This window comes from Siphateles boraxobius, unplaced genomic scaffold, assembly GCF_051911475.1.
Source record: "Siphateles boraxobius isolate OS27281-9 unplaced genomic scaffold, OSU_SipBor_1 84, whole genome shotgun sequence".
Taxonomy (NCBI): domain Eukaryota; kingdom Metazoa; phylum Chordata; class Actinopteri; order Cypriniformes; family Leuciscidae; genus Siphateles; species Siphateles boraxobius.
The window spans coordinates 1,423,452-1,443,026 of record NW_027509213.1 but is presented as its reverse complement, the minus strand read 5'-3'; the positions used below and the strand labels follow the sequence as shown (position 1 = coordinate 1,443,026).

The 19,575-nt window shown below is 36.7% G+C and overlaps 2 protein-coding genes across 3 annotated transcripts in view; one reads left to right on the top strand and one right to left on the bottom strand.

Moving 5' to 3' along the window:
• The first annotated feature begins 2,561 nt into the window (after positions 1 to 2,561).
• baalca (BAALC binder of MAP3K1 and KLF4 a) lies at positions 2,562 to 6,256 on the top strand. Its single transcript, XM_077221477.1, has 3 exons — positions 2,562 to 2,891; positions 4,067 to 4,206; positions 4,816 to 6,256. Exons 1-3 carry the CDS (start codon positions 2,681 to 2,683, stop codon positions 4,897 to 4,899), a joined length of 435 nt encoding a protein of 144 aa, XP_077077592.1. The 5' UTR covers positions 2,562 to 2,680; the 3' UTR covers positions 4,900 to 6,256.
• spire1b (spire-type actin nucleation factor 1b) overlaps positions 5,882 to 19,575 on the bottom strand; it is a 32,215-nt gene continuing 18,521 nt past the window's right edge. For both annotated transcript variants that reach the window (XM_077221475.1, XM_077221476.1), the window contains 8 exons: positions 18,635 to 18,783; positions 18,458 to 18,551; positions 16,920 to 17,062; positions 15,901 to 16,038; positions 13,184 to 13,254; positions 13,005 to 13,032; positions 12,654 to 12,802; positions 5,882 to 9,811 (listed from right to left, as the gene is read on the bottom strand). In XM_077221475.1, coding sequence (XP_077077590.1) covers positions 9,553 to 9,811; positions 12,654 to 12,802; positions 13,005 to 13,032; positions 13,184 to 13,254; positions 15,901 to 16,038; positions 16,920 to 17,062; positions 18,458 to 18,551; positions 18,635 to 18,783 — 1,031 coding nt within the window. In that variant the 3' untranslated portion in view covers positions 5,882 to 9,552. The remainder of the gene's footprint in view (positions 9,812 to 12,653; positions 12,803 to 13,004; positions 13,033 to 13,183; positions 13,255 to 15,900; positions 16,039 to 16,919; positions 17,063 to 18,457; positions 18,552 to 18,634; positions 18,784 to 19,575) is intronic.

Genomic DNA, 19,575 nt, shown 5'->3' with positions numbered 1-19,575 from the left:
GGTCTGATCAAGCGTGCCGCACAAGCCCTGAAAAGTCTCGATTGCCCCCCGGTGACCGGTCCTAATATAGCTCATAAACCCCGCCTCCCCATGTTATTCAATGGGACGTGAGACCAACTAAACAATTAAATTTCACTTCACATATCTTTATCCAAAGATAGTTTCTGTCAGTTACTGTAGTTTTCATCACGCTGATGTAATTTCAAGTGTTTGTTTTTAAAATAAGTTTGTTTTTAGTTAGTTATTTGATGCTATAAAAACGGCGCTTAGGCGTCATGATTGACAGCTGTGATTGACAGGTTCTCTGAGCAAAGTAGTCACTGAAGCAACAGCGGACTTTTTTTTCGGGATCTTTGGAGGGCTGAGGAGATTGGAGCTTTAAATTTAATATCTAAATTTCTATAATTAATTATTTCACCCCGACATACTGGGTTGTTCTGCAGCAGAGGCGCGTGCTTGCGATTGATTCAGCGAGAGTGAGGGCGGGACCAGAGCGGGACGTTGATTTCGCGGCTTTACTTCCTGCTTACTACTGCGCATGTCTGGTCCCGAAATAGCAACTGCGCAGACTCAAGTCCCAAGATGTCAGCGCCATATCGGGACAATGGCGGCTTCACTTCTCGCCAATGGAAGAGAGCGAAGGGGCGTCGTCCATCTTTTTTTACAGTCTATGGGTCTAATACGTTCTCTGGTCTGCGCCGACTCGCGCATGATCAGTTCTGTACTATCTTGTCTCTGGTCCGGAGCAGACCGTGTGCGTTCTGTGGCGGTTCACGTGACACTAATGCTGAATTCACACGGAACGATTTTAGGCCCAATTTTCGCTTGCCGACAGCTTTTGTGAGATCGCCGACAAATGCCCGAAATCATAGGCAAATTGGTGCACGTGAGTGACAATCACGCAGTGTGAATTGTCAAATACGCGATGACCAACAGCCAATGAGAAAGCAAGATACAGGACAGCGGGATGTTCGAGGAGGAGTTATAGACCAGAATATCACTATTTTAATGGATATATTTACAATTATATCAAACAGAAACAAAGCACAAAAAAATTGCTAGACCAGCAGCAACAGCAGCACATTGCAAAATGATTTATTTACCTCCAACTCTCTTTGCAGAACACACAATCCTTGCTCCCATCGTCTCCCCAACCATTTCCTCCTGCATAATCTGTTTTTTTTTTCTTCTACTTTTCGCTGCAAATCAGCGCAGCCACAAACAATTTGGATCACAAATCTTCTTGCAGGCTATCATATTTAATAACAATTTCAGTCTCACGCGAGAACTTGTTTCCGTTATTTGGGTTATTTTCTATCACTTCTCGCTTGTTTAGTTGTGAAACGTAGTTTGCGAACTACAGAAGTTGTCAGCGATTCTTTCTTTTGTAAAGTCATGCCATGTGAAACCCCCTGTTGCCGATCCATCGTGCAGTGTGCACACAGCAGCAACTGAATGTTACCTCAGATAGTCGTGCAGTGTGAAAAGAACAGTGACCCGACAACTTTGAAAATCGTGCAGTGTGAACTCGGCATAACGTGAAACCAGACTTCATTCATCCCAATGGAAAGCATTACAATTTCTGAATCGTTCCCTATCCCCAATAGACCTTACTCAGAGCAGTGCACATTTTAGAGTGGCCTTTTATTGTGGCCAGCCTAAGGCACACCTGTGCAATAATCATGCTGTCTAATCAGCATCTTTATATGCCACACCTGTGAGGTGGATGGATTATCTCGGCAAAGGAGAAGTGCTCACTAACACAGATTTAGACAGATTTGTGAACAATATACCTAGAAATATGCCTTTTGTGTACATAGAAAAACAAGGGGCAAAAACAAAAGTGTTGCGTTTATAATTTTGTTCAGTGTAACAGTGGGCTACCTACCTACCATTGAAGAGATGCATGTCTGTCCCTAACAGCGTCGCTTTCATTCCCATTAAAAATCAAAGATGGCGCTGATGTGAATCAGGTCCATAGAGCACTGCGTGCACCATTCCAGAAGATAGTAAATATCTGAACAAGTGACCGAATTTAGCCGCAGCTTCAGCGTTCATAATGTAGCTTTAAGTATAATGTAGAACGGATTTTCAGATTGTAGTATTTGATTGGACAGAAAATCTGATGAGAAGCTAAAGTGATGTCATTAAAATCATTGATCCATATGGTGGAAGTGAAAGACTGTAAGTTTGAATGCTTATATCTTCTAGATAAAAGAGAATTTTTAGATTTCTGGAGCACACAGGCTATATAGCCTATAACAGTAGGCTAACATATTCATACTAAAAGCCCCCCCAAAAAATTCAATTTTGATTTCATGGGGACTTTAAAAACGAAAAAGCCTAATAAAATCTGCGATAGGCTATATAGGCTAAAAGTAAAACTTAAATAAAACCAGAATCAATAGCTGACAAGAATGGGTGATTTACTTATACGCATTGAATCGCATCACGTCATTTAATAAAGATCCAGTTATAGCCTAAATATATAATATAATAATATTCAATTACTAGTAGCTTTCAGTCTTGTCTGTTAATAAGTGCTGAAATCACACGCGCCCGTGTATGAATGCGTGTTCAAGATGACGCGCAACATCGCCGCGTGCGTCTCCGTCCGCAGATGTGCTGATCCCCGCGCGAGAATGCCTGCAGCTGCAGATCTGTGCTCGTGTGTGTGAGGATGATCACGGGCTCGATGGGCTGCGGGGGAAGCAGATCCGCCGCGATCGAACCCCGGTATTACGAGAGCAGAGACACCGAGTCGACGTGGCTCACGACGAGCACGGACACGGAGACGCAACGGGCAGCTGCCGGTAACGGGACCGGTGAGAGCGCGAGCGAGAATGAGAAAACAGCAACAGCAGCAGCAGCAGCAGCAGCAGCCGGATCAGGTCAGTCACGATCGTCTTTATTAAAAACAGATATAATATAGATAATATAGGAACGACTAGTGATATTGTGCCTTTCATGAAAATATAAAATATCATTCATATTCGTTGAATCTTACTGTATATGGTAATCTGACACCCTCACGGAGGCCCATAATGTACAATACACACAAAACTAATATAAATATAGAATATAGGCCTACCTAACAAATATTTACCGTAGGCTAATAGTGTCCAAATCCAATAGTTAATGAACATGTGGTATGTGGTAATTTGTTATTAGTTATAATTTCAAGCATTCAAAACTGAAGCTTTTAGAAAAAAAAAAGTTCAATTCAGTCCAAACGTGTGTCTGGTTGTGTACATCAGTGGTTCTCACTGGGCCTCGAGACCTCAAATGATTTAAATATAAGACAAAACAAGCATTAAAACAACAACAACAAAAATCATGGTGTTTCTTATTTTGGTTGTCACTGTTTCCTTTTAATTCCCACTTTCATGTATTAATTTAAGGCATGTAAATGAATAAAATCTTAAAACTTCATAGGCATGTTTATCATGAATACATATTTTACTAGTTATGACAATCTCTAAAATATTTTATTGGGTAGAAATTGTGAGTACATATATATATATATATATATATATTTACTGGAAAAAGAGCCATGTAAATTTATTGGTTAAATAGATTGGGAACCCTGAGTAAACTTCTAGAATCCTGAAATTTAAGTATTTTTAATTTTATTTAAATTATTGTTATTATTATTTTTTTAAACTAGGCTACAGAAACTACAGAAGTTTCCAAAAAGGATGTCCCGCCTAGGAAAATTGACAGCATAAATTAAATTATTGACAATTTTTACATTTGTTAAATATTTGGTAAACAGTTAATTATTATATTTATGATAATGCAATGAAACATGCCAAATTGTGCCAACATAATTTTTGGCCAGGCTGTCATACAAATAAATTATGAACACGTTACACAGTCTAAAGTCCTTGGTTGTTTAAAAGTCCCAGCTTTTTTTCTTCTTCTATGCATTTTTAATAAAGATATCACCTATGGCCACTACTATTGAAAACCAATACTACGGCTTGGGAGCCTTTAGAGTTAAACAATTTGAGATCCAATGGTGCACATTCATATGAAGAACTTCTGTGCTGTTGTTGCTGTAAAGCTCAAAGGGAAGAGAAGCCCATGACGGGGACCAGAGGCTCTTCTGCCAAAGAGAAGAAGCTGGTGAACACCGGCACACAGTGTGGCAGACGCGCCACGCTCACCGACAGCACCCAGAGGAGACCGGCACACAGAGACGAGGTCAGGAGCTCAACACTCATCACGTTATATTCACCGTCATCATCAAAAAATATATAGTTCTTAAAGGGACAGTTCACACAAAAAGTGAAAATTCTGTCATTAATTACTCATCCTCATGTCGTTCAAAACCCGTAAGGCTTTCATTCATCTTAAGAACATAAATGAAGATCTTTTTGATGAAATCTGAGAGATTTTAGTGCCTCCATTGACAGTTACGCAACTACCACTTTGATGCTTCAAAAAGTTCATAATCATTGGTTCAAACGTGCTGAGTAACATGAGAACGAACCTCACACATCAAGTGAACACGCTTGAGCTTCCGTTTACCACAACTAATGTGTGTTAATGAACGTTTATAGGTGAATAAAAGCCTAAATTCAATCTATTCATCATATAAAGCTATCGTGTCTTTTCAGAAAATTTTGACTAAATCGCTCAATTCATATGGATTAGTTTTACTTAATTGTCTTTTACTTCATGCAAAAGTTCTTATTTCTTTCTTTTGATGTTGGGTTATATAAAGATGAGCTGGACCTTTTATCTTCATCTATCATGCATCTTATATCAGAATGAAGTGCGTCTTTATAGGCTGATATTCTTTTCTTGCAGGTTAAAAGTAAATCAAAGAAAATCCCCCAGCCTGAAGGGGTTAAAAGTGCCCGTCCGGCGGTAAACGCTGAGGTGATTCCTTGACATGAGAGTTTGTGGGAGAGTCGCTGCTGTCGAACACAATCACAGTGCCACAGTCTAACGAGGGACTTTCATTGTAATTAAATGCACATTAAATCAAATGGCAGACTTGATCTAGTTCCGTCTGTTTGTCTGCATGTAAACGTCGAGCGTTGGAGCAGATGAAGACCCTAACATGCTGCAACACGTGTCATTTTCAACTGGATCAAGCCTTTATAGAGCTGCATCTCTGTTTCCAAAGTACTCAAATGTTATGTATTTCCAAGCCGTTGTTCATTTTGAATATTTTCCTGGTATTATGTATTTGCCAGTGTGATTTCCATCAGTATTGTGCAGGTTAGTGATATTCTAGTGCCTAATGAGTCTGTTTGATAATGCAGATATACAGATGTCTCAGGTTGTGATTGTATGAAATGAAGACACATCCAAACATAACATTGTCTTGCTCCTCTGAATGGAATAGAAACGGTTTGGTTTCCAGTCTGTAGACTGATTTGTTTATGATTTAGTGAAGCAACATGTTTGATTTGAATCGGTCAATTTGTTCATCATAATTATGACATTTTTTACAGGGACGCTGGGAAGGATTCCCCGAGTAAAAACAGCACAAGAATATTTTGACTTAATATTTTACTATAAAAACTAAGCAATTGATAAAAAATAAAAGCATAATAAACATTCTAAAACTGAAAGCTTCTTATCTTATGAATTACATTTATATTTCAACAGTGTTTCTTTGTCTCATCATGTACTACTGGTATAAATATTGTAAAGTATGATGATTTTAGGTGTCATGTGCAGATCATATTTCACATCCAAATCAACCGAAGTAAGTAATAATTGTATACAGGAAAAATGACTATGACATAAAAGAGAATCTAATGAAGGGAAAAATCTACATAAAACTAAATAGAATGTTGTGATGTATTTTGTATAAAGCAGATGCTTCACATATAATTTCTTATGAGTAAAATTCACACCCCAATTATGATTGTATCTTTTTATTCTGGTGATCATCTGAGAAAAAAATGAAAAAAATGACAGTCATAGATCAAAGTACCATGTGGACTGTTTCTCATGCAAGCACATTGCATCTGTTTTTTTTTACACATTTATTTACTGTACATGTTCCTAGTTTTTATGAATTCAATGACACTCCAAAATCTACAGCATTTGTGCAGATGTTAAAATGCATGAGCAGTTTTACTGCAAACAGACACATGTTTTTGGACTGTATATTAAATTGACTTGACGGTATTGCAATGCTTAAAAAGGCAGTGTTTATAAGGCAAATGAATTGCTTTAAAGAGGGAATCAAGAGATACTTCACAGCGAATGAATAAAACAAACACCATCCCCACACGGCTGTCTCAGCACTCATGCACACTCATATCAGTCTCTCATTTCATACTGGATTATTGAAGGAAAAAGGCAACTTTACAAGATCTTGCTTCAATGATTTACCAGGTACAAGTTAGATTTTTCTATAAAATTAAACACTGATTGTTACATTATCAGATGATTTAAAAACAAAACAAAAAAACAAAGAGGACAAGGTTATATTGAAAACATCAAATGAATGCATATTATAAAACATTCTGCAACTCTGTATTCTTTATTTTACCACAACAGTGGAAGAAATAAACTTATCAAAAAAGTAAGATCCGATGTATCAGCTGGTCCAAATATAAAAACACAAATCCTCAGATAATAAAAAGGAGATAAAAAAAGCTCTTTTAAAGATGATGTCTTGGTAAATAGTTCTCAAAAAGAAACTGACTGTAAATAATATTTGACCCCAAAACGTGTTTCTCACATGTGATTGACAGATCAGATTTAAATGGGGAATGATTTAAGCTTGCATTGACCTTTGACCCAGATCATAGGAAATGAAATATTTCTCTGTCTGAATGCTTGGGGAAATCTATTTAAATCATTACAGTTTCGGAATGAGATTTTTCTACCTTTATCATCATCATCATGATAAACTAATCAAAATATCTCTCTAAATGACGATTAAAAGCTGTACTGTACACCCCAAAATATTACCTGACATATAAAGCATAAATTATGTAAAAATAAATGCAACTCTTAATGTTTATAAACCCAGACTGACCTCATCATGCCTGCCAATAAATAAAATGGCGCATACGACTTGCAGGAGTAGATTTATCTTGAAACACTCAAAGTCAATCAACATACGGATCATTTACAGTCAAATCACCGGGATATGAGTAACATAACCTGTACAAATATATACACACCGCCAACATATACAAAAGTCACGAATAGAAAACAATATCTCATGGTGTTTCTAATAGGATCCCAATTGATTTTCAGCTTGTGTTGAGTGACGTATTTGTGCTTATCGGTTTAAACGTCCATAAACGAGACACACACAAAAGATTTTAGACCTTTATACATTACAGTCAATATGAACTCAAAACTGACTCTTTTCACTTTCTTAATGGATGTTCCTGGTCATATTGTGAACAATATACAAAGGACACCAGGTTTACTCCAGCCTATTTATTGGGAAAATCTAAATAAATTCAAAATGATATGTGGCATCCCATTCATTGACAGCCATATAACAGTCACTGCACTATCTAGATTAGGAATTTCTGTCAAACACAGGCTATTTACACACACTGTGTAGCCTATAAAACACACGCTTCAAATGATTATTCATTTGCATAAATATGCATTACTTTTTAACGACAAAACAAAGTGATATAGCTGTTGTGGAAAAAACTGATAAAGAATAGCAGTCACAGGGGCCATCGTTCTCCCCTCCTCCATGTTTAAAGTTTATGGCACGGCCAACTCGGGAACTTGGGTATACGACTTGAGAGGCCGTTCATGTCCAATTTTTAATTAAGAAACTCGTATTTACGATAATTCCGATAGGAGGAGAAGGCAGCATTAACTATGGAAGCCCATTTCTGCCACACAAAAAAAATCTTAATTACAACACTCGTGAGACAAAAAGACAATTATAACATACTTAGTCATAAATATGATTTTTTTAAGTCATAATTTTGACGTTTTGGCCTGGTTTCACAGACAGGGTTTAGATTAAGCCTTAGTTTGATTACAACATTTAAGTATCTTTTGTAAACATGCCTTAGAAAAAACATTACTGGTGTGCATATTGAGACAAAACAATGACACTGACATATTTTAAGTGCAAGTGGAAGTTTATATCAGTTAAAACAGATCAAACGTTCATTTTAGTCTGGGACTAGACTTAAGCCTGGTCTGTGAAACCAGGGCATAATGTCCTGATTCTAGTTTTTTCTTTCTTAATTTTGATGTTTTGTCATAATTACCCTTTGCATGTCATAGTTATGACTTTATGTCATAATTACGATTTACCAAGGCATTTTTTATGTAATAGAAATGGGCTTCCATACTTAACCTGGCGTTATCGCCATTCTAACCCCTGCTATTAACTTTTGCGTCATTATTTACCACACATAAAAGTCCGTCTTAAACCAGACTCTAATTTGCGCTGCTCTTGGTAGATTGTGTTGGTCATTATGGAAATGATCCGGCTGTGTCTGTGTTCTTTAATGTGTGTGTCGTCAGTAGATCAAGCGCTGAACTTCACACTCCCATCGCTTTTATGGGATTGTGCATTCATGCTACTTTGCTCTGTTTGGTAAATATGGCCCAAAATGCTTAATTTGATTGTTTAATCAAATGTTTAATGGTAAACATGTAGAAGACTAGCCGATTGGCTGTCACTTCATTAAATGATAAGCTGTTTTCCCACAAAAGCAGTTTATTCAACGTAGAAAAAAGGCCTCTGGTCTCCTTCCCTGCGTACAGCAGCTTTATGCTTTGTTTGCTAACCTTTGAGGCTTGCCTTAAAGCAGCTTTGGCCAAACTCTTGGAGGTGAAAAATGCGGTAATAACCGCCTTTCCACTATCTCTGATATTCGCATACGATTGTCGCATTTAGTCCCCGTGGCAGTCGCACAGAACTTTAAAATTAGTAGCGAAACAGCCGTTGCTTTCTGCCATTATTATTACTTTTATGCCATTATTTCGACCTTTTTTATGTCATAATTAAATAAACGTAGTAGGCTACATCATAAATGTGTCATAATTTCGATTTAGTGTCAATTTAATTTGGTATGTCATAATTTTGACTTAATATGTCATAATAAATGTCAATTCCGATTTAGTATGTCATATTTTGGACATGTCATAATTTCAACTTTCTCTCTCATAATTATGACATCATCATTTTGACTTTTTAATCTAAAAATTATGACTTTTAGTCATAATTATGATTTACCAAAGAATTACTTTTTTAATCTTATGTAGGGGAAATGAGCTTCCATACAATCGCGTGAATTCCGATTGAAATGTCTGGATTTCGCCCAGAAAAATTCACTATACGTGAAAATTCATCGTGAAACGGGAAATAAGATAACCCAGGATTGCGATCCAGGGTCTATTTCAATCGCGAAAAGGCCTAATGAGTCATAAAGTTCATTGATTACAGCACAGAATAGAAAACGGCCCACGTGTGGAAGAACTGCTACACATCCATAAGAGTTTATTGTCTCTGTACAACAAGGCTGACAGACTGATCTCTCGCTTGACCAGTTCTAATCTATAATACTACAACAGGATGACACACGGCTAAACCTCATTGATCGTTCTCTCCGACGGCCGGTATTCTGCGCCCTTCTCAGATGCCATGCTGAAGGACTGAGTCTTGCGTTTCAAGCGCGCACGCTTGTTGGCCAGAGAGAGGCTGTGCTTGCCGGAGGCGATAATGTCGGAGATGAACTTCTTGCAGTCGACACAAACCTCCATGGTGTTCCAGTCTTCCATCAGATCTTTCGGGAGCTCGATTTCCTCCTGAGATGAGGACGACTGCCGAGTCTGATTAGATAATCTTAGAGAGACGGAAAAGAGACGGTAAATATGAATATCAGCTCGTAGAGACGAGCTCTATGCTATGGAAGCTTAGAAAAAAAACATAAAAAAGGTAATTGCGACTTTTTATCTCACAAGTTTGGTAACACTTTACAATAAGATTTGATTAGTTAACATTAGTAAACTACTTTAGTTAACATGAACTAAGAGTGAACAACACTTCTACACCATTTATTAATCTTTACATCTTATAATCAAAAGTTGTATGTGATAACATTAGTTAATGCACCGTGAACTAACACGAACGACTGTATATTTATTAACTAACATTAACAAAGATAAACCATTGTAACAAATGTAGGCTATGTCAGGGTTTGGGTTGATGAAAGTAGCAAGGTCTCAAATGCAGAGTGATGGGCTTTTATTAGGCATTAAACAAAAACAAACAAGAAGGGCAGCAAGACTTTACAAGAACTGGACTTGGCAGGAAAAGGAAACATGAAGGTACCTCGGGGATACACTGTGCGTTTTTCGTCCGATTTTGAGCCGAATTCTGACTCGTGCGACTCTTTTTCGGGTCGGGACGATTTTCAGCTTAGTCGTGCGTCGTTTGTCGTGGAGTGTACAGGGAGAAATGAGAGGCGATTAACATCTCCCGATCGGCAATCGGATGAATTTCTGGCATGTCAGAAATTTTGGTCACCCCTCGTGACTATATCGCACAGTTGAAGCAGAGCTACGAACAGATTGCCCTAAACTCAGTGTTTTTTCCCTCACTGCGCCTGCACGAAAACAGAATGTAAACCGTTTCAATCTGCAGAAAAAAAAGGAAAAAAAAAAGAAAAGAAAAGAAAAAAAACTAAAAGAGGGAGATCTTTAAAGGGACTATGTGTAGTTTTTTAGGTATTTTATTATCTAAAATCAATATTTTTATTCATAAATATGTCCTCAATGGTGTACAAATACCTCTGCCAATTATTTGACTTATCCTCGTAAACAAAGAATTTATTATCTTTATATACATGTGACGGGTAGGTCCACGGAGGCTTCCATGTCGTTCCGCCATCTTGAAAAACTATAATAGCAGAGAGGGTCAAAAAGTACTAGACCAAAGCGTTTCCACAACGTGTTTTCGCTCAGAGCCAGCATCACGTGACTGAAAGCAGCAGAAACGGAGGAGCAGAGCAGTGAGAGGCGCTTCACGGCCCCGGCAAGTCAGTCAGTAATTCATAATGTAACATTCGTTTGTTCGTTGTGTCAAGTTGCAGTTTGTTTGAAATAACAAACCTGTTCACCCGAAAGAAAACTCGACGAAGTGCTATTAGAAGGCATCCTGTCATAGCTTTTTGGTACATAACAGTTACCGTAGATGCGACACGCATTTGAAAAAGCGAGGCGCTGGAGAGCACAATTCGTTTGAATGCAAAATACAATTTCACCGCTAGATGGGAGAAATTCCTTCCCAATGTCCTTTTAAGTTCTGTAGTTCAAACTAGCTACAAATTACTGCTGCTTACCTCCAGTTATTACCCCCGTCTTCAAAGCCATCTGCGATGTAACACCGTGGCCCTTTTATTAATTTGTTAAACAATGTTTTTGAAATAAACCTGTTTTTAATTTTCATTGATGACTAATAATTGCAGTGTTGGGACATATTATAGACTGTTAATGTAATTATATGCCTATAATTCATTGTAATCAACCTAAAGGAAGGAGGAGGTAGTATTCTTCTATGTATTATTTTATTATCCTCACAGCGCGTTGCGGTGATGTGCTGTAAAGTTATTGCGTGGCAAATTAATTATAATAGCAGATCAATTTAATAATAAAATTAGCCTTCCCTAATAATGATAATACAATAATACTAATAATAATTTAATACATAAATTGGAAATGCTAAATCATCTTGATATTGATAGCTGATGCTTGTTTTGACAATCTCTGGATACATGATATCGTCTAGGCGCAACCCAGCACGGCGGTTTATCGCACATATTTCACACGTATAGTGTGAGCAGTCACTTCGCAGCTCGACATTCGGACCGTATAGTGTGAGCGCATAAATCCTGAGCTTTGGCTTTACATCGCATGCGATTTACTCGTTCAGTGCGAGTAGGTACCTTGCTGAAATCGCAAAGACATCACACAATGTATGGCCGCCAGGACTGCAAACACAAGGAGAATAAATAGGGAAGCAAACAAAAGAGGGAAACGAGGGAGGACAGGTGGGGCAAATTAATCAATAATCAGGTAACAAGATGGCGGGGTTAGACAGAAGAGCAGATGACACAAGGAAACATACATGACAACAAGCCATGTGTCACAAAAACACAAGCACATGGCCAGTAAAAAAAATCACAAGCCATGTGCTAACACAAAACCCCACATGAACACGCAGCCACTGAGAACACTCATAAGCCACGTGTTCACACAAAACATGACAACATGAAAGCACACAGCTAGTGTTAAACACAAGCTGTGTGCTACACAGTACAAGACAACACAGGAGTGTCAGGGCTCTGTCACAAAACCAAGAAATAGACTAGACAGAATTGACAGAACCCTGACAATGTATTTCTCATTGTTAGTTCATGCTAGTTAATACATTAACTAATGTTAACAAATAAGACCTTTTTGCAAAGTGTCTTAACTCAGGTATTTTGTTTCTCCCACGAAATAAAAAAATAAAAAGGGTACCTGCGATCTTTTATCTCACAATTCTGACTTTTTTTCTCACATTTGCGAGTTTATATCTTACCTTATTTCTCAGAATTGTGAGATAAAAAGTCACCTAAAATTACCTATTTTATTATTTTATTCCGTGGGGAAACAAGCTTCCATACTAAGCTGTGTTTTTGTACTTGGACATTGTGCGCTGAAGGCTGGGTCGATGGTGGCTCGTGCTGGGCTTCTCTGGCTTGTGGATGGGCTTGTCTCGTTTCAGCGTGGACGTAGACGGACCCAGAGAGTAAATGGGTAGATTGGCGTAGGGCTTCGATGGCAGCCGCATCTAAAGCAACAGAAAAGACTGTGATAAGCACAAAATGAGCTTCCAGTAGCTCTTGAAGGACAGAACGTTCCAAACGTGATGAGATTTAAAGGCCCATTGTGACCTTGGAAATGGAGTCATGATGAGCTCGCCACAAATAATGTAAAATGAGAATTACATGAAGTTATGTGAACATGAACAGTTTGTACAGAACGTGACTTACTTTTTTACAGCATTGTGAACACACAGGCCTGCAAAATTCAAGAACAAGATGATACAGCACCACTAAAGATTTGTTTTTGACTTAGTACTTTTGTCTTGGCTATGTTGGCTTCTATTAAAATATCTAAAAATCCTTAAATGAGCACTGACTAAAAAGTTGGATGGCAAGTTATTTATTACCTTTTACAAAACTGACAGGTGTAGGACCAGGTAAAGAAGGAAAATCGTTTAGTTCGGCAGCAGAAGCACAGCTGTGAAAAGAGAAATATTAATTAATTAATACATTTATTTGTAGTTATTGAGAGTTATTGAGAGTCATGCTCAATATTCGCAATATATTTGCAAATTGCAATGATTTTGCTGCCAGACCACGAATAAGCAACATTGTAAATATGGCAATGATTTTAAAGCACTTTTTTTCATGATTCTTCTTCGTCTCGTGACGTGTACGAGAGTGTTATTTGTTATCATGATGATGAGAGTGTTAGACAGAGATATTTTAGTAGTGTCTGATTTGAACTTCAACAGTAAAAACAACCCAGCTAACAGAATTTTGTTATAAGAACGTTCTCCAAATATTCAGTGTTGGTTCTGGGAACGTGAAAAATGTCCAGTTTTCTTGACGTTAGAGGAACGTGTTTTAAAAGGTATAATGTTCCTCAAACGTTCTTTAAACGTAATTTTCGATTAAAAATTCAACATGATAGTAATGTTGATTTCTAACATTCCAAGAACATAAAAATGTCCAGTTTCCTGAATGTTACTACACAGCAAAAACTCAAGAGTGTTAAAGACTCAAGAGTGTTAAAGGGTTAAAATTTGAGTATTAAATTAACACTGAAGAGTGGTAAAGTTAATGTGCTATTTAAGTTACTGATTGAGTGATGATTGAGCATTATTGAAGACACCTGATGATAACAAGCAGAATCACTGAAGAAGAAAAATCTAATTTTAGTCACCATTATGGAGATCAGTTTTTGGTTTAGTTGGGCAATTGACCTTTACATGTTTAACTTTAGATATTGTTTGGGTGCTGTACATGAGTTATGACAGCCAGATGAAAAAATAGAAAAGGTCATCTGATGGTGTTGGTTATGTTATAACATAATTATTATTTCACAATCATATGACCTTAATCATTGAACTCAAGTAGTCCTAATCTCTGATTAGAATGTATATTGGTCATTACAGATTCAAAGTGATTCAACAGTATAAATTCCAGGTTGTTCAATATAATCTAAATTATTTCTTAAAAGTTGTTCTGATAAAAACAAATCTCTCTTTCAAGCACACATAGACATATATATTCAGTGTATGAATCTCAACAATGGTGACAAAACGAATATTCGATTAGGAAAAGGAGATTCCTAAGACAATTTAGATCATAATTTATTCATACCGCAATGTATGATGGGAGCTATGAATGAGTTTTGATTGGTGGCACCCAGAATGCACTGCAACATGCTTTATTATTGTCACCATTGTTGAGAATCACAGGCTGATTATTGATGTCTTTGTGTCCAAACAAAATTCCATTTTCAACGACTTTTGATCAGAACAACTTTTAAGAAATCTTTTGGACTACATTGAAAAATCGGGATTTTATGCTGTTAAATCACTTTGATACGATAATGACCAATATAATTCTATGTCAGAGATTAGGACTAAATGAGTTCAGTGATTCAGGTCATATGATTGTGAAATAATAATTATGTTAAAACATAACCAACACCATGAGATCACATTTTCTCTTTGTCCATCTGGCTGTCATAACTCATGTACAGCAGCCAGACAAAATCTAAAGTTAAACATTTAAAGGTCAACTGCCCAACTAAAGCAAACACTGATCTCCATAATGGTGACAAAATTAGATTTTTCTTCTTCAGTGATTCTGCTTGTTATCATCAGGTGTCTTCAATAATGCTCAATCATCTCTCAATCAATAACTTAAATAGCACATTAACTTTACCACTCTTCAGTGTTAATTTAACACTCAAATTTTAACACTTTAACACTCTTGAGTCTTTAACACTCTTGAGTTTTTGCTGTGTAGTAACATTCAGGAAACTGGACATTTTTATATTCTTGGAATGTTAGAAATCAACATTACTATCATGTTGAATTTTTAATCGAAAATTACGTTTAAAGAACATTTGAGGAACATTATACATTTTAAAAGACGTTCCTCTAACGTCAAGAAAACTGGACATTTTTCACGTTCCCAGAACCAACACTGAATAATTGGAGAACGTTCTTATAACAAAATTCTGTTAGCTGGGAAGAGTTCAAGTTGGTAAGTTTGATTCATTTCTCTGAATCAGTTCAAAAATAGTAAAATATATGGAATATATACACTACCGTTCAAAAGTTGATTTTTCAATGTTTTTGAAAAAAGTATTTTCTGCTTACCAATGCTGCATTTATTTGATCAAAAATACAGTAAAAACAGTAATATTGTACAACATTCTTACAATTTAAAATCACTGATTTCTATTGTAATATAGTAAAGTGTAATTTATTCCTGTGATCAAAAGCTGAATTTTCAGCATCATTACTCCAGTCTTCAGTGTCACATAATCCTTCAGAAATCATTCTAATATGATGATTTGCTGCTCAAGAAACATTCCTGATTATTATCAATGTTCAAAACTGTTCATGACTGTTTTGTTATGCTTGACACATATAAATGAAAATGATTAGATATAATTCCTCCTCATGTTCATTTAGTCAAATACAATGTGAAAAACATGCCTTGTTTATTTTTTAATAAAATTTCTACAGTTGTTAACCTTATGCAAACTGTTCAGTCGACTTGATTGCTTTTGCAATGAGCATTTTGCTGACAGGATGCTTCCTCTGAAAGGTTGCAGTAATGCGCTACTAAAAGCAGTTCCCACCTTCCCCTTCTTCAGGGCATTGTAGACGTCTTTGTACTGCTGAAACTTCTCCAGTTCGGCTTTGACCAAAACCTGCCGGATGTGCATCACTTCCTCCACCGTCAGAGCCAGACACTCCACCGGGAAACAAAACTCCTCCTGTCCAAAGACATCGGCAAAATGTTACCAGAGACAAAACTACAGCAGCAATGCCGCTCATTCACCTCTTCACAGCCGCAATGCCAAAGAGAAACACAGTGTGTGCAGGGGAATTCTGGGATATTGAAGCCACTGCAGACATCAGCATTCAACATTCAGATTAGTATACTAATATCTCATACCAGTGTGTATACTACAATATTGTCCAAAAGTGATGTCCGGAGGGGAGATTTGTTTTTAATGACCCTATAAGTTTGATTAAATCATCAAAATATGAGGAAAATATTTGTTTATATTTTAAATATGAGAGAACACAAAAAGCTGACAGGAAAAAGCAAACATTGACTACAGCATATTCAGTTATTAATATTTTGGTTCTCTCTTGTATATACATGCGTTCATAGTATCTTTGTATGACAGCCATGACCAAAAATTATGATGGCACAATTTAGCATGTTTCATTGCGTTATCACTAATAAAACTATTGACTCCGAGCACAACTACACAATATATGCTTACAAAATCTTTAATAGTATTTGAATAAAGGGTGAAGATGTCAATTTTCCAAGGCCGGACATCACTTTTGGCCACTACTGTATGACAGTACAAACTTTGTGGAACACAATGCAATGCTCTCATTTCTGATGTGACGAATAAAATTTTTTTTTAACAGCCATTTCATTTTTATGTGAATATTGATCAGGCCGTCAAAAAAGGTTCACTTAAAAAAGGCAAAGTAGCCAAAATGAAAATTAGAACCAAAAAATTAGCATTATTTGTTTCTGTCAACGACCAAAAGCGTATGACTGAAAACCGTCTGAAGGGACGGCGGCAGAAGTGACAGAGGATGAAGGAGGAGTTTGTAAATGTGACTTTCTTACTAAGGATTTTGAGCTGTGCCTGGAGGGCGGCAGGAACTGGCGGACACTCGTGGGCGTTTCCTTCTCGATGGAGTGGCGGCGCTGGGCGGGCTGGCGTCGCTCCGGCTGAGGTGTGGACGAGATGGGCAGGAACATGGGTGGAGCTGAGAGAGAGGAGGATAAAGACACATTACTATCAATACAATTATTGTGCATTGTGATGCTGTGCATTTACATTAAGCTGAACTAATAATGCAACAAAATAACATCAGAAAGTGGACATGAATGACCTCTAGTAGCACTGTGAAACACTTTACACACTTAATGGTCCTAAATCAACACTTGCTTAATAAACAAGCAAGCCCGGTAACTTTCAAAAGAGCTGCAATATAATAATCTGAAGCCAGATATGAAGTGGAGATCTGTTGAGTGTACATTATCCTTCTCATTTCACAGATATTTAGCAAATAAATGGACATCAAGTATTGGTTATTTATTTTAAAGTAATCTTAAAAGGAAAGTAAGATTATAGATTATTACATTATTTATTAATATTTTGATACTTAGAAATGTATATTTTCAAGTTTTTAGCAATTTTGTCATGCTTTTGTAATTTTTTTTATTTTTTTATATTCCTATTTAACTTTAATTTATTTTTATTTCAGTTTTAGTTACATTAGTGCATCAACTTAAACTTATTTATTTCAGTTAGTTGCCAAGACAACATTTCTTATTTTTGTTTAAGTTATTTCAGTTTTTCATGTAATATTTATATTTTATTTTATTTCAGCTTCATTTCGAATTTTAGTTTTAGTAAACAATAACAAGGCTTAATGTGAGATGTGAAACTTAGCAATTTAGGAAACGAGTTATCATGAGCCGCTTTTCCACCGTCGGGTCGAATGCTTCTAAGAACAGTATGAAACGATTCCAGTTGTATTTCCACTTGAGTTTGGTTCGGTTCGGCACGATTACAAACCGCTCTCGGCACGGAATTCCCAGAAAAAGTACATCTTTACCCTTTCTTCAAACATTATTAAATATTTTGTAATAATAACGCTATGAAACATGCACAATTGTGCCGACCCGACATCATACTTGGCCAGGCTGTCATTCAAAAAAAATTTGAACACATGCAAAAACAAGAGAGAACCAACGAAATATTAATAACTGATTATGTTGAAGTCAATGTATGCTTTTTATTTTTATTGATGCATATTAGTGAAATAAAACCGGTAGCCGTAGTTCGTATTTTTTCCCCAAATAATTTTGTCACATAAACACCTTAATCAAGTTTAGTGATTTGTTCTTCCCTCATATTTTAAATACATTTAAAAAATATAAAGTATTTACCATCTATTTTGATAATCAAATGAATCAATTTAATAATTAGATTTTTAAATCAAACTTGTAGGGTCATTTTAAACTAATATTCCCCACAGACATCACTTTTGGACACTACTTTATTCTAGAGAGCTCAAAAATAGAGGGGAAAAAAAGTAATCCAACTTTCATCATTTTTTTTTTTAAATAAAAATGCATCAAGAAAAAGGACTCACTTTTCTTGCCCAAGATGGATTCTGGCGACGTGTCATCCACCATGGATGTAGAGATGCTGGAGCAGCTGGCTGACCTTTGACCTATGGTCTCATCCTGAGTGAGATAACATTACTGAAAATAAGTGGCTTACATAAAGATTATTTAACCAAAAGTGATGTCTTAATAAAAATCCTCACGTCTGAATCGGAGCTGTCCAGTTCAGACAGTGTCGGTGCCTGAAGTCTTTTCCTCTGAAACCCGCCAGAGCTGTTCTGCTGAAGCGACACTCCATTGGCCAACGACAGCGTGCTGCAGGCCTTCCTCGCCCCGTCAGAGGACGACACGTCTACACAAAACAGGACAGAACAGTTACATGACCAGCAAAACATGCATACAGACCAAGACAAGTATGTTTGACCAAAATTTTTTTATTTTGACTGCAATTATGAATTATGAACGGCAAGTAACACATTGAAGAAAACATTACATTTTTAAGTAGAAAGACTGAAATAGTATTTACTTGTAAATTTGACTTGTACTTTGTTTTTTTTACAACTTCGAAAAATATTTTTTTACAGTGTTGAAGATTTGAGCTGCTCCTAAAATACAACTCTAGTCAATAGAAACTGTATAATCTGCTAATGTTGGCAATTTGTTCTGGTACATGATGCTGAAAGTGTTTCTCCGCATTAACAGTGAGTCACAGGTGTCAGAAACAGAACAAACACAAGCATATGAAAACGTCACTACAGACACGACACCACACCACAGATGAGAGCCGTGAATGAGTGTGTGACATAAAGACAAAATATCAAACACTACATCACATACAGTTGGATCTAAACCTCTGAGACCGCTAGTGAAAATGTTTCTAAATATTTGGTACATTTAGTGTGTCTCTCTTGTGCTCTTGTGTGTGTCTCGACAGCAGCACTGGATAAGAGCCTGTACAAAAGTCACATGGCCAATGTCACTCATTTTGATTAGAAATAGAGCACTGGTGATTATTTTTGTTTTAAAGGCCACCTATTATGTCCTTTTTCAAAGTCTTGATTTTGTTTTTGAGCTCTAATAGATTAGGTTTTCATGCTTGAATGTTCAAAACACATTATTTTTCACATCTCATAACATTCTCCAT

Bases quoted from the DNA above. Each gene is read 5' to 3' on its own strand.
- baalca (XM_077221477.1), top strand. From the start codon at position 2,681: ATGATCACGGGCTCGATGGGCTGCGGGGGAAGCAGATCCGCCGCGATC. The intron at 2,892-4,066 runs GTCAGTCACGAT...GTTGCTGTAAAG, and splicing joins AGCAGCAGCAGCCGGATCAG to CTCAAAGGGAAGAGAAGCCC. The intron at 4,207-4,815 runs GTCAGGAGCTCA...CTTTTCTTGCAG, and splicing joins GACCGGCACACAGAGACGAG to GTTAAAAGTAAATCAAAGAA.